We start from the raw sequence: 12500 nt of genomic DNA on the forward strand, positions 1-12500 counted from the left end.
CAAACAATAAGTGGGAAAGCATACATCTATGTTATAGGTGTGTTTACATTGATATCAATACATTACTTAATTTAAATAAAATAAATTAATATTAATGAGTTATTTTAATAAATTAATAAGATTGTGTATGTAGTGGAGCCAACGGTGATGTCACGTAGTGCAACTGTGTTGGTGGCTGGAACTGCTACTGTTGGATGTTACGGTTCTGACTATTTTCTAATGGATTGGAAATTCAAGGGGCTGATGGTATCAGATGGTCCTCGGCATGCGTTACGAGGTGATAACCTCACCATCAGTCAAGTTCAACGATCAGACAGTGGAACGTATGAGTGCATAGCATCCAATGAGAAGTACCGTGTGTCAGCATATGCTACTCTTACTGTAGAATGTAAGTCAATATACACAATTGATGTTACACGTCTCACTTCTCGTGTGTGCATGTGATTAGATGCACCAGTGATTGTAAACAGTCCTGAAAATGTTGACATTCCAGCAGGTTATGATGCACAGTTTCAGTGTAATGTTAGTGGGCAACCAAACCCCACAGTGTCATGGCAACACAATGATGAAAATCTCAATCGTGTTTTGCTTCGTTATCGAGTTAGAGAAGTGGGTGGTGTTCACACACTGACAATTAAGAGTGTAACAAATACAGACAATGGACGATACACTTGCTCAGTAGCCAATACGTTTGGGACGGTGACGAGTTCTGCAGAGTTAACAGGTATGTGTGGTTGTGTGCATGTGATACAGATGTGTGTATTATGGTTTAGAAGGAACGTAAAGGGAGCTGCAAAACAGCATGTAGCAGTGCGTGTGTGTGTGTGTGTGTGTGTGTGTGTGTGTGTGTGTGTGTGTGTGTGTGTGTGTGTGTGTGTGTGTGTGTGTGTGTGTGTGTGTGTGTGTACATACATTTTATCTCTCATTTTGTTGTCAACAGTTCCACCAAATGGTCAATCAATTGTACACAAGACAATTGTTTATGGTCAAAGTTATACTTTGGGACCCAAACCAGTAGGAACCGACAACTTCATAGTTCATTGGACCAAAGATGGCAATGCAATAAACTACAAGGAGAACAGCAGAATAATCAAGAACACTGATGGAACGTTGCTCATCACCAAAGCTGATTATGTCGATGCTGGTGAATATGAGTGGATCGCCAAGTCTGGTGCGGATCGATTTGATCAGCGGATTAATGTAACTGTAGAAGGTAAATGCAATGTGAATATAACTAATTACAATATTATTTATTTGTATGTCAGTTTGTTTGTCTGTTTGTTTATTTATCTGTTTGTTTGTTTCTGTCTGTCCGTCTGATATATTAAACGTTTGTTTGTAGGTCCACCATTTGCACCAACAAGTGTCACTGCAAAAGTGAGTGCAGACACTTCAGAGGAAGCACCTGTACTTGGTGCAGTAGTTGTCAACTGGACTGAACCAGAGTTTGATGGCAGTAAAAATAACCAACTAACTGGATATGAAATCAACTGTCGTCTAGTTGGAGCAGCAACATGGACAACCATGCATGTCAGTAAAGACAAACGCTCAGCAACAATGTCGTGTCTAACTGCTGTAGGCAATTATGAAATCATTGTATTTGCATTGAACAAACATGGACAAAATGGGTCCCAACCTTACATGCTTAACTTTCATCCTGGTGGTAAGTTGATATTAACAACATACAAACTAACATTTTATATGTTGATATTAATATATTAGAGTTAAAGTTTGGGACAACAGAGCTCACCGTATTAACAACTGAATTAGAACGTAATTTAACGAAGATTGGAATGGGTGCAAACAACGAGGACAACAATCTTGTTATACTTGGTGGTGTCTTGTCTGTATTGTTTGTATTGGTTTTTACTATTGTTGCCTTCATGGTCATCTACAAGATGAAAAAATGCCGGCATGTGGCAATGTATAGACACGATGAGAACGGATGTGGGCAGACAGATGAAGGGGTGAACAACAATCAGCGAAGAACACCGCCTCCAATACCACCGCCTCCAATACCACCAAAACCTGTAGTATATGACAACATAGAGAACTACAGGCGACCACCAACACACTTGCCGTTGCGTCCACGAAGGTACAATGTGTGTGTGTGTGTGTGTGTGTGTGTGTGTGTGTGTGTGTGTGTGCACGTGTGCATGTGCATGTGTGTTTGTCTGTCTGTCTATGTGTCTGTCTGTGTGTGTGTGTGTGTGTGCGTGTCTGTCTGTGTGTGTGTGTGCGTGTCTGTCTGTCTGTCTGTCTGTCTGTCAATCACATATTTGAACTTTTATCTATGATACATTTCGCAGTGCAGGGTACCATGGACTGTCCAACTACTAGTAGTGTTCATCACCTAAACTAAGCTAAAATTGAAACTCGTGTAAAACAAAGTGAAGACTACACTTAAAAGCTACAGTGTACGTCTGTCTGTCTGTCTGTCTGTCTGTCTGTCTGTCTGTCTGTCTGTGCCTGTCTGTCTGTATCTGTCTGTCCGTCTGTCTGTCTTTCTGTCTGTTTGTCTGTCTGTCTGTCTGTCTGTCTGTCTGTCTTTCTGTCTGTCTGTCTGTCTGTCTGTCTGTCTGTCAATACATATATTTTCAAACATTGAACTATTATACACCATCTAAGCAAAGCAACTAAATACTACCCAAGCCAATAGGGCTTGGTTCCATCTACAACTATTTATGTTTATGTTGCTGTCTGTCTGTCTGTCTGTCTGTCTGTCTGTCTGTCTTTCTGTCTGTCCATAGTTAAATATGATTTCTTGTACCTCATTAGATTAAGCACCCAATCTACTCAAGCTCTACTACGTAGCAACTCTGACACCTCCGAATCCATACAACCGTCATCACCATCCTCAATCGATACCGAATCATACACAATCACATTCAACAGCACCACAGCCTCCACCACTCCAACAACCACCAACAACTTGTTTGTAGACACGAGCAACAACTCATACCAACGTGCGATGGAATCCGTCCGAGAAATTGATCAGGAAAACGACCAACAAGACGACAACAGAGACGACACGACTGACCAAATGGCTAACCAAATATCTTGCCAAATTGTTGACCAAACAACCAATCAAATGGCTGACCAAATGGCTGAAGAAACGACTGATGTGATTTTGGATGTTGACACTGTGAATGCCATGAATTCAAGCATGCGCAGTCGGTTAGAGTTTGGGTCTCGTTCGTCTCGATCGTCTCTAGAAAGTGTCAACTGATCGACTAGTCCGCCCTCAGCCTCTCACCTCATGTAATTATTTCCTCCCTCTTAGTGTATTTATGCTTCCTTCTAATGTAGTTGTGGTCACTCCCTTGAGTTGTTGTGCTCATTCGTTAATGTGGGTGCATGTATTGTATCTAGGGATCGAGATATTGTGTTGTACATATAGAGTCAAGCTAACAGTTTGTCAAATTTATTGAAGTTGGCAATCTGATTGGACATAGATGTAGCAATTGTTAATGCTATTTGGTGAATGCGTTGATTGCAGTTGTTACATTTTTCTTGTGCAGAAATGTTAGGGATTTTGTTGGTATTGATATCAATCATGTAGTTGTTGACCGTCACTACATCTAGACGACAAAATCCTTTACACAGCATTGTCAAATCGTCTCCTCGTGAACCCGTAAGAGCAACTCAACACTCCTCTCAATCGTCGTCAAGGGCAACGGGCACCAGAGACGTCATCAGCAACTTGAGAGGAAACGAGGCTGCCAGGGGGCAGGTGGCAATTTGAAGAGCTGGGGAAGAGATAGAACTATGAAATCACGTGATGTGAATAACAGTTATGCGTCTCACGGTGGTAGTAGAGAGAAATTGGATGGTGGAAGGTTATTAAGAGATGTTGGGTGTGATGGGAGGGTTGAGAAGTCTCGTTTGTATGGTAGTACTGCTATGCGGAGAGCTGGCAGCATGGAGTCGTTGATGTCACTGATTGATAATGATGACAGTCATGACTTGAGGAAATTGATGGGAGGTCGGGGCTCGTTTAATTACTCCTACACCAAGGAGAAGGTCATACAGCAGTGGTGAGAGCCTGTTAGTTGTTTGTTTGTGTTTTTGTTTTGTATATATGTTGCTCTTTGTCAGTCTGTCTTTCTCTCTGTGTTTGTCTGTCTGTCTGCCTGTGTATAGATTGTTTGTGTGTCTGGCTGTCTGGCTGTGTATCTGTCTGTCCTGTTCTTTTGTATTCTGTCTGTCTATTTGTCTGTTTGTCTGTCAATACATATTTTCATACATCAGCACTATTACAGTCTAATTGTCCAAACACCAGTCTGTCTGTCTGTCTGTCTGTCTGTCTGTTTGTATGTATGTTTGTGTCATCTGTCTGTTGTCTGTCTGTCTGTTTGTCCTTTGTTTGTTTGTTTGTCTGTCTTTCTTTGTCTGTATGTATGTATGTTTGTTTCTGTGTATGCAAGTCTGCATTATGATTTAAAATTTTATTTTCTATTTTCAATAGACATGAATGCGTCACATCAAGCTACACAAAGACTGACATTAGTGATTTGTATGGGGCTACCTCAAGACAATCGACATATAAAGACTGTATGAAAAGTTGAAGCGCAACTCGTCTATGCTGTGATGCAATAAAAAGAGACATTGATGTCACATCAATGGACTAGAATCTGTTAGAAGAACACACATATACTTGGGTGGAAGTAGAACATCACAACATTCTGACAGCTCTGGAGGTAGTAAGACAAATGTATGAAGATATTGATGTGTTGCTGTCTGTTTATATGTTTGTCTGTCTGTCTGTCTGTCTGTTGTCTGTCTTTCTGTCTGTCAGTCTCTCTGTTTGTCTGCTGTCTGTCTGTCATGTCAAATCACATTTATTTGAACATTTATCTATCATACACAGTGTACGACAAATTGTCTCATCTCATCTCTAAGTTGTGCCCCGGCAACCATACGTTAAACTTTTCGTTGTCCGGTCATTACTCTGGTTGCCCATAAACTAATTTATGACTTGCTAGATTTATGAAATTATATGTACTTACAGACAGCCAAAATACAGCTAACAAACAAACAGACAGACAGACAGACAGACAGACAGACAGTGCACATAAATATTTACATTTTATCACGTGTATTAGCTTTGATGTATAAAAGTGCACTGACGGACGGACAGACAGACGGACAGAAAAGCAGGCAGACAGACAGACGGACAGAAAAGCAGACAGACAGACAGACAGACAGAAAAGCAGACAGACAGACAACTGAGTGCAGATAAGACGAGTTCAAACATCATTGGACGACTCGATTCTCTATTGCGATGCAGCAATGCAATGCAACAGTGTTACTGCGGAAGATGAGTGGAGTCCAGTATAGTGGTGAATCAGTTGGTGCCATTAGTAATTCTGTTAGCTTATTGTCAACTGTTTGACTCTTAGTCGTAATTAGCGACCTCTTGGGTCTAATTTGTCGTAGAACTTGCTGATTCTTAGCATATTGTAGATTGTAATAATTAATGTCTTGTATAAGAAATACATGTATTGACAGACAGACAGACAGGCAGGCAGACAGGTTATTCTATTAGGATACATCATCTCTACACACTAGAATACATGATTTTTCAATAATTAAAGAAAGTGCTTCATAAACAAGTTCAACTATTTCAATGTGTGAAGCACTGAATGTATCTATCTCTGCTAACTACAGTATCCTCCATTAGTCTGTTTGTTGACAACTTAGACAATTTATCAAGACAACTTTACTATTGCGTTGCTAGTATGACATAAACTCTACATCTACTCGTCTTCCTTCAATGAGCCCTGCCTTTCTTCCCGGTTCATGCAGTAAGTCTTCTGCTTGTGATCCCCATGTGCCGAAATGCTCAAATACTAGTAGAACAATTTCAGGGCTAGATCCATCTGGCAAGATCTCCTTTGAATATTTGTAACATTTTTCTGATTCCCGTTTTGTCGTTGCATGTTTGCATGCCTTTGCAGCTCCGTCCACATGTCTTTCCTTCAAGTGTGAGCCAAAGAAACATCACATTCATAGGTGACACCAGAATCAGTGTCGTAGAATGTAATGTCTGGTCTTCCATCAGTTTGTACGTATCTGTTTCTTGGTTCTGTTTGATGAGGAATGCCCAGCTCCATAAGGCAAGCAGACCACTCAGCAACAATAGTATGATAGGCAGGCAGACAGATAGACAGATGGACACAGAAAACATACTGGAGAGAACGTCTGTCTGTTCAACCACAGAAAGGTAGCTCAAGAGTGATATATAGAAAAACAGGACTTCAAAATATATGTAATGAGTGGTTTTACAAGTTTCCAGGCCTTGTGGCCGTGGAGTAGATAAAGATGAAAGTAGCTTGGACATTAGGGAACAATGTACTCTAAATTGTGATTATCAAATATATGAACAGACAGACAACCTGTAAGAAGCAGACTTGATGCTCTCAACAGGCAGTTTCCATCTCCTTGGACACAGACAGGCAAATAATGCAGGGCCGTCAGAAGGATTAAAGATAAGCAACATTACACTATCAATCATGCACAAAATACGCTGCAACAATAGCTGAAATCTTGCCCATCATGAAGCTGGTAGGTAGGGTAGCTGTCAGCCAGTTGTCCCTGGGCAACCGATTTGTCATACACTGATACATTTTTGCAATGCAAATATGCTAGATATGCTGTCCAACTAGTATACTATCAGTGTTCGTGAACTAAAAATAAACTCAAAACAAAACTTGAAAGAACTAATAACTCTAAAACCCCTCAGTGTCAGCTAGTGGCTAAAGTACCGAGTGGCATAAAAGTCACTTCTGTTGTCTCCAGTCAGTGAAGATGACTTCTTGGAGACATTGGCATTGCACTTTTGGAGTTGAACTGAAAAGCGTTTGCTCCAGAAGTCAATAAACATTCCTGACACCAATCACCTTCCAATAACTCGGTCTATAATCAATCGATGGATGGAACAACATTTACACCAAACCAGTTAATTAATCGAGGATATCATACACACTGTTGTATCTACACATGAACAAGCATTTTATAAACGGCTTTCACGCCTCACATTCTCGTTCATAGAAAAGCACGTAAGCTTGTGATCCACAGACGCTGTCTACAGACACGTTGTGGACGTCAGTGTCACTGAATGAGTACCACATTTTGAGTTTGTGGTGGTAACAATGTGCTGTGTAGAGACCACCGAATGTGCTGCCTGAATGGTTGGATACAGCGTAGAGATGGTAGCTGGCGGAAGTGGCAGCTAAATAGAATGGGAAGTGATTGATTGGATGATGGAATCGATTGATGGATAGATGAACTCAGTGTGGGATGAACAGAAAAACCACCACAAACAGACACATGGACAGACACATGGACAAACATGCAACAAACAAACACATGGACAGACACATGGACAAACATGCAACAAATAAACACATGGACAGACACATGGACAAACATGCAACAAACAAACACATGGACAAACCCACTACATGCAACAAACAAACACATGGACAAACACACTACAGACACGAGCAAACACACTACATACAACAAATAAACATGGACAAACACACTACAGACACATGGACAAACACACTACAGACACATGGACAAACACACTACAGACACATGGACAAACACATAGACAAACATGCAATAAACAAACACATGGACAAACACACTACAAACACATGGACAAACGTGCAACAAACAAACACATGGACAAACACACTACAAAATAAACACATAGACAAACACACTACAAACACATGGACAAACATGCAACAAACACATGGACAAACACACTACAAATATAAATAAACACATGGACAAACACACTACAAACACATGGACAAACATGCAACAAACAAACACATGGACAAACATGCTACAAATAAACACATAGACAGACACACTACAAACACATGGACAAACATGCAACAAACACATGGACAAACACACTACAAACACATACATGGACAAACATGCAACAAACAAAGAAAAATAAAACAGACACACACAACAAACACATGGAAACATGCAACAGACAGACACATAAACATACAAACACACACTACACCAACAGCACATTTCACATTCTCTCTCCAACACATAGAACATTTACACAAACACGAGCAACGACACACACCATGACTATGTACCTTCCTTGGACGAGCAAAATTGTGCCAAATCCAATGGTTTTTCTGTTGGAAAAGACACGACTGTCGACACCTTGGTACGATATCTGAATCCACCAAACCGTTTCAGGTCTATAGGAATGTGTCAAGGCAAGCAACGAACCACCTCATGTTTTGCCTACATTTTAGATATCATATGCAAGAAACTTGTACTACTACTTGGTGTCAATTATTGTTTGTGCGTCTGTATCGGTGTGACCATCTACTTGTTTGTTGATGGAATATCTGCATCTGTATGATGTATGTCCAACTGTGTGTCTGTCTGTCTGTCTAACTGTAAGTATGCATGTATGTATGTATGTCCATCTGCAGTCCTATCCATTTGTCTGTCTGCTTGTCTGTCTGTCTGTCTGTCTGTCCATCTGTTTGTCTGTCTGTCTATGTGTCTGTCTGTCTATGTGTCTGTCTGTCTGTCTATCTGTCTGTCTATCTCTGTCTATGTGTCTGTCTGTCTGTCTGTCTATCTCTGTCTATGTGTCTGTCTGTCTGTCTGTCTATGTGTCTGTATGTCCATCCGATACCTTCTTACACACTCTCTCAAAACAGTGCAGCCGTATTGAGGAAGACCCCTTTCATACTGCAGAACAATTCAAAACTTTTTGGAGGAAACGGTTCTCTTTGATTCTTCAAAGATGCAACGCAAAAGTAATCCTAAAAAATTGTCAAGAGTTTCAGAAACAAAGAATGACATGGACAAGCTTTTTGACTTTAATATACAGACTTTAATGTACAGATGTTTTAAAGTATTTCGCCGTGAAGGACTCGTTCATTATAGAAGTTTAGGATGTGTACAAGTAGAGGATCTGTAACAATAAAATAATCTGTCTGTTTGTCTGTCTGTCTATGTGTCTGTCTGTCTGTCTGTCTGGTTATGTGTCTGTCTGTCTGTCTGGTTATATGTCTGTCTGTCTGTCTGGTTATGTGTCTGTCTATCTGTTTGTCTATTTGTCTGTCTATCTCTGTTTATGTGTCTGTCTGTCAGTCTATCTGTATGTCCATCTGTCTGTTTGTCTGTCTGTCTAAGTGTCTGTCTATGTGTCTGTCTGTCTGGTTATGTGTCTGTCTATATGTCTGTCTGTCTGTCTGGTTATGTGTCTGTCTATCTGTCTGTGACAGTGTCTGTCTGTTTATCTGTCTGCCTGTCTATCTGCCTGTCTGACTATGTCCGAATTCCCTTTGTCTGTATGTATAACACCACAGTGTCTCTCATCACAATCAACACACAACAGGATACGTATCACCAGTACGGGAGGCAACCTATCCAACATCGTTTGCTTCGTCGACTTCGTCTTAGCACAACAACAGCTGCAATACTACAAACACAACCATCAGAACAGTGATAACACCACACAACACACAAACAAACAAAATCAAAAATTTCAAAAAAATTACAATCAATACATTAAAATATTTATTCTTACTTATTTACTACTAGCTACATTGTCTGGCTTCGCCCGGGTGCATTCAATTGCAAGGAATTACCATGAAAGTATCTTGTCTAGAATTCTAGTTACAGTTAGATGTTCTAAGTAATCAGACAGTGAGTTTTCCATTTTACCATTACATTCCGTATGCGGCTCGTTAGCTTTGGATAGTGCCAGCTGGCTCAAGTTGACGTCAATTTAATTGTAATTTAGAAAACTTGTAAGAAAAAAATGAAATGCTCATAGACTGAACCAAAAAGCACTTATATTAGACGTACGTTGTCTCTTGAACTCTATAAGAAACCATTAAGTAATCCATGGTGGTGTCACATATTGTGACCTTGCATTTAATTGTGACATCACCTAGTGTGTGTGTGTGTGTGTGTGTGTGTGTGTGTGTGTGTGTGTGTGTGTGTGTGTGTGTGTGTGTGTGTGGTGTGTCACTGTGTGTGTGTGTGTGTGTGTGTGTGTGTGTGTGTGTGTGTGTGTGTGTGTGTGTGTGTGTGTGTGTGTGTGTGTCACTGTGTGTGTGTGTGTGTGTGTGTGTGTGTGTGTGTGTGTGTGTGTGTTTGTGTGTGTCTGTGTGTGTGTGTGTGTGTGTGTGTGTGTGTGTGTGTGTGTGTGTGTGTGTGTGTGTGTGTGTGTGTGTGTGTGTGTGTGTGTGTGTTGCAGACATGGGCATAATTATGGAGCCACCCTGAGCATGTAACTTAGATTAAAAATTATTAGACTTTCTCAGATACTGCAAGTACATGCATCTACAGCGACAGCTGCACTTTTTAGTAAATTAAAACAAGTCATAATGGTGAGGTAATGGCTATGATTGTGCCATCCACATGTCTGAGATTGCAGGCGATCATTTGCGACCTATATGACTGCTTCTTCAGTCATTTCAATCAATTTGAAAGTTAATAATAAAAATCGTTTTCAAAGAGATTCTAAACAATAAAATGACTTTGCTATGTCAGAAGACACTAGACGTTTCAGTCTACTTGCATATTGTGAGTCTGCTCTTGTGACGTCACAACATCAACGGTATGGACATGGTAACGTATGGTGGCGGTGGTTAGTCTGGTTATTCTGTAATCCTTTGTTGCTACAGATTGTCAAAGCGTCCAATCAGAACAATAAAAATACCCAAATAGCATGATTTGATGTAGAATCAGTGGGTCAGCAGGTATACTCATAACTCTGCAATTGTTGATTTCAATGCCTCAGCTGATATCGGAGGGGGTGACTCTGTAATTATGCCCATGTCTCATTTCTGCTGTTTCGACTACGCGGAAGAGAAAAAAACCCATAAAGATAAAGGTACATTATATTTATTGTTTGGTGCATTCTCAGGTATGATAGGGTCGTCATTTAGTATGCTTATAAGGCTAGAAATTTCGTCTCCTGGTTCAATGTTAGGGGACAACCGATTATATCTTGTAGTAGTTACAGCCCATGCTTTTGCAATAATTTTTTAGTAATGCCAGTTATGATGGGGGGGGGTTTAGTAATCGATTCCTCCCATTGTATATTGGGGTGCCGGATATGACATTTCCTCGATTAAATAATATAAGCTTTTGATTGTTGCCACCTGCCTTAATAATCTTATTATTGGGCTCATCTTTTATAGAACAGGGGGCCGGCACAGGGTGAACCGTCTATCCCCTTTAGCTAGTATACAAGCACATTCAGGAGGGTCAGTTGATATGGCAATTTTTAGTTTACATTTAGCTCTTTAAATTTAGTTTACATTTTAGCTCTTTAAAGTTTGAATGTCGTGCTTAGCAAATTATCCAATCGATGTCGGACAGAATAGAGAACTTTGTTGCTTGAGGGTCGATCACCGAAAGGAGACCTGTCTATTGAAACTGACATCATTATGTTCCTCTTCATTCAGTAAGCACGTCTGGAGAATTCGAGCGACAATGTGCCAAGCGTGAGAAAGAACTATTTACATTAATTAATTAAATATTTTTAAAAATTATTAATAAAATAATTAATATATTGTTATTAATTAATTGTCGTGCTCTATAATTTATTTTATCATTTTACTATTAGATATTAATTATTTAAATTAATTATTTAAATAATTAAATTTATTATTAAAATAATTAATTAATATTCTAATAACCACGCCATCTTAACGTGCGTTACATCTCTAACTATTTTAAGACTTCAAAAGTGCTTCCCACACCCCACACCTACCCATCAACTCTCACTACCCAACCAATACATAGAAAAGTGGGAAAGTGTAGCAACAGAAATGAGGCCAACACATAATGTTTGCTGTCTATTGTGTATACTTACTGGTGTGTCGTCTTCATCAAGAGTTTCCTCTTTTGTGAGGAGTTGAAAACATTCAATGAGCGAAGGAGTGTCTAATGTTGACGTGCTGAAGCCCAGTCTTTCATTGGAGGATAAGTTTGTTGAAGTGAACGAATAGGGTTGTGTGTAGCTGGAACGTTTCTAAACATGAGATGTTTACACACACACACACACACACACACACACACACACACACACACACACACACACACACACACACACACACACACACACACACACACACACACACACACACACACACACACAGACAAACAAACACACTCACACAGACACACTCACACACACACACACACACACACACACACACACACACACACACACACACACACACACACACACACAATGCAACTGTTTGCCTTTGTTGGACTGACCTTTTGAGGAATTGGTAGTGAGAGGTTCCAAAATGGATCGTACGTGTCTGATATGTTGCCACACTTGGTGCATGTGACTGTACTCTTCAGTTGACCAACAAACAATTCTGTAACAAAGAGATGATATCCATGGACTACAACATGGACACACATGCACGCACATGCACACACACACACACACACACACACACACA

At 40.1% G+C, this 12500-nt stretch overlaps 2 protein-coding genes across 3 annotated transcripts in view; one reads left to right on the forward strand and one right to left on the reverse strand.

The window, feature by feature from the left end:
* LOC134177184 (contactin-4-like) overlaps positions 1-5697 on the forward strand; it is an 8029-nt gene extending 2332 nt beyond the window's left edge. The window contains exons 2-10 of one of the 2 annotated variants that reach the window (XM_062643941.1): positions 1-37; positions 134-388; positions 449-724; positions 941-1213; positions 1343-1663; positions 1723-2095; positions 2779-3839; positions 3897-4037; positions 4469-5697. The exon at positions 1-37 is cut by the window's left edge and continues 245 nt beyond it. In XM_062643941.1, the coding sequence (XP_062499925.1) occupies positions 1-37; positions 134-388; positions 449-724; positions 941-1213; positions 1343-1663; positions 1723-2095; positions 2779-3229 (1986 nt within the window). In that variant the 3' untranslated portion in view covers positions 3230-3839; positions 3897-4037; positions 4469-5697. Of the gene's footprint in view, positions 38-133; positions 389-448; positions 725-940; positions 1214-1342; positions 1664-1722; positions 2096-2778; positions 4038-4468 lie in introns of both variants that reach the window. The other variant, XM_062643940.1, reaches the window with a different exon arrangement.
* Positions 5698-6358: 661 nt separating this feature from the next.
* LOC134176746 (ubiquitin carboxyl-terminal hydrolase 2-like) overlaps positions 6359-12500 on the reverse strand; it is an 8885-nt gene continuing 2743 nt past the window's right edge. Inside the window, exons 8-12 of the mRNA XM_062643405.1 lie at positions 12307-12413; positions 11897-12055; positions 9409-9487; positions 8139-8246; positions 6359-7234 (exon numbers count right to left, since the gene is read on the reverse strand). Of these exons, the coding sequence (XP_062499389.1) occupies positions 7029-7234; positions 8139-8246; positions 9409-9487; positions 11897-12055; positions 12307-12413 (659 nt within the window). The 3' untranslated portion in view covers positions 6359-7028. The remainder of the gene's footprint in view (positions 7235-8138; positions 8247-9408; positions 9488-11896; positions 12056-12306; positions 12414-12500) is intronic.

Source organism: Corticium candelabrum, chromosome 3 (assembly GCF_963422355.1).
Source record: "Corticium candelabrum chromosome 3, ooCorCand1.1, whole genome shotgun sequence".
NCBI lineage: Eukaryota > Metazoa > Porifera > Homoscleromorpha > Homosclerophorida > Plakinidae > Corticium > Corticium candelabrum.